Here is a 2,500-nt window from a genome sequence, read left to right as displayed (position 1 = left end):
TCTTACGTTGGTGCAAACACGAAACGCATGCACGTGAGATTCACATTTTAGGTAACTAATTGAACCATTTCAGAGCCAGCCGTAAATAAATGTCACACACGACAGAGATACAGAATATACTAACCTGTGATCATAAAACTGGTGGCTTGGTCGACGATATCGGAGTCACCTTGACCAATAGAGTGAAGGTACCTAACGACATGAATGTTGGGTACGAAGTTGATCATATTTTGCTCTCCACAGCCATAGGGCTTTCTCACCAAGTGCCCCAAATTCTGGAATGAAGAAGGGGGAAGATCAATTATTACTTACAGAAGAAATTCACCTTTATTGAACATCCATTCACTTTAATTATTCTGAAATGCCTGAGAAAATCTACGAGACTCCGCCCACGAGCGAAATAAAGGTAAATTCGGTGTACACTAATGATAACAATTATCGTCCATGTAAATCCATAGACCACGTATTTAAATGTTCAGCAAATAACAGTTCCACAAATTAAGGACAGAGGTTGATTAGTTTCATTTGAAAGACCGAGCTTTGTTTGACGTGAAGCAGTTTAATACACGGCTTTGAGGTTTAGCCGGAAAAAAATAAACAGATACGCCTGAGAGCTGTGAAAGGAAAGAAAAAAAAGAACATGAATCATGTGGAAAATGGAAATTAGTTGGACCAAAGGAAATTGGTAAAAAGTCGTTACAAAGGAAACAAGGCAGTTGGATCCTCAGAAAGTCCTTTGTGAAACCTGCCCTGGAATGACCATTGTGATTGTTCGTCCGTCACGGCGATTCCCGAGAAAAATTACGCATCATGGGTAAGGAGTTCACCCTCCATTTTTTGTGGAACATTATAGAGGTCGTGTTAGATGTACAGACTGAAAAAATACTCTCTCTCTCTCTCTCATCCCCCCCCCCCTCCCTCTCTCTCTCTCTCTCTCTCTCTCTCTCTCTCCCTCTCTCTCTCTCTCTCTCTCTCTCTCTCTCTCTCTCTCTCTCTCTCTCTCTCTCTCTCTCTCTCTAACTCACACACTCACACTCTAAATCTCACTTTCACTCTCACTCCCCCCCCCCCCTCTCTCTCTCTCTCTCTCTCCCTCTCTCTCTCTCTCTCTCTCTCCTCTCTCTCTCTCTCTCTCTCTCTCTCTCTCTCTCTCTCTCTCTCTCTCTCTCTCTCTCTCTCTCTCTCTCTAACTCACACACTCACACTCTAAATCTCACTTTCACTCTCACTCCCCCCCCCCTCCCTCTCTCTCTCTCTCTCTCTCTCTCTCTCTCTCTCTCTCTCTCTCTCTCTCTCTCTCTCTAACTAACTAACACACACACTCTGAATCTCACTCTCACTCCCACTCCTATTCCTACTCTCAATCTCTCTTTCTTTCTATCTCTGTCTTTCTCTCTAAACACACATATAAATATATATGTATATATATGTGTGTGTGTGTGTGTGTGTGTGTGTGTGTGTGCGTGTGCGTATGCTTGTGCGTGTGCGTGTGCGTGTGCGTGTGCGTGTGCGTGTGCGTGTGCGTGTGCGTGTGTGCGTGTGAGTGAGCGTGTGCATCTGTGTGTGTATAAATATCTACCAACCTGTGTCCCCCCTGCCCCCCTTTCTCACCTCAATGGTTGGGCCGAGGAGATCGGCCGAGGCTGACACGAACACACGCTCAGATGCCTCGATGATTCCCGACGGCGTGGACAGTGACCAGCTCTCGCTCGCGTCATCTGATTGTGATGATTATGTCAATATTATGGTTATTGATTACTGGTTTTCCATTAATAATTTCAGTTTGTAATTTGCTTGATTTTTTTTTTTTTTTTTTTTTTTTTGGAAGGGTGGGAGGGGAGGGGGATATTTTTTGAGTTATTATGGGATTTTAAAGTTGACTGAAGGCAGTATATATGTATTGTAATTATTGTCACCTTATTTGCATCAGTAACTTGATTTGAACTCTTTCTGACATCATTTAATTTTGCGTATCTGTATATTCACTACAATTATTTTTTAATCGTTAACCGAAATATCCGAAATATTATCACAATTACCATACTATCCTCATTTATTTATTTCACTTAACTTTACTTGTATTTTACTGTTATTTATTTATTCATTCATTTATTTTTATCATTTATTTTTTACTTACCTCCACATATGAAGACGCTATTTACCATTTCTCTTTGCACGCCTTCGAACACGACTTTCAGAGGCTTTATCATGACGTCACTGGCGGGAGTTGGAAATTATTATCATTATTATCAACTGCCATCATCATGTTTACCTCCTTTATCATTATTTTTACTGCCATTGTCATTATTCTTTATTATTATCATTAACTTTAACATTGTTGTAATATTTTTCTCATTATCTTTGTTGTTACCATCATTATTGTGATTTCATTTACGTTTGTGCTTTCGTTAATTCTATTTCTACGAATACTATTATCAACGTAAACTAAAAAAAAACGGTGTAAGATGTATCATTTATAAAGGATGCTTTAATAATAACT

At 40.0% G+C, this 2,500-nt stretch overlaps 1 protein-coding gene across 4 annotated transcripts in view; it reads right to left on the bottom strand.

Annotated features, from left to right (window-relative positions):
- Positions 1 to 2,500, bottom strand: part of LOC125034324 (alpha-2-macroglobulin-like protein 1) — a 47,616-nt gene that overhangs the window by 5,530 nt on the left and 39,586 nt on the right. For all 4 annotated transcript variants that reach the window (XM_047626120.1, XM_047626122.1, XM_047626123.1 and 1 more), the window contains 3 exons: positions 2,138 to 2,217; positions 1,612 to 1,718; positions 125 to 275 (listed from right to left, as the gene is read on the bottom strand). In XM_047626120.1, coding sequence (XP_047482076.1) covers positions 125 to 275; positions 1,612 to 1,718; positions 2,138 to 2,217 — 338 coding nt within the window. The remainder of the gene's footprint in view (positions 1 to 124; positions 276 to 1,611; positions 1,719 to 2,137; positions 2,218 to 2,500) is intronic.

This window comes from Penaeus chinensis, chromosome 17, assembly GCF_019202785.1.
Source record: "Penaeus chinensis breed Huanghai No. 1 chromosome 17, ASM1920278v2, whole genome shotgun sequence".
Classification (NCBI taxonomy): Eukaryota; Metazoa; Arthropoda; class Malacostraca; order Decapoda; family Penaeidae; genus Penaeus; species Penaeus chinensis.
Note: the sequence above shows the minus strand (reverse complement) of the source record. Positions and strands in the feature narration are given on the sequence as shown.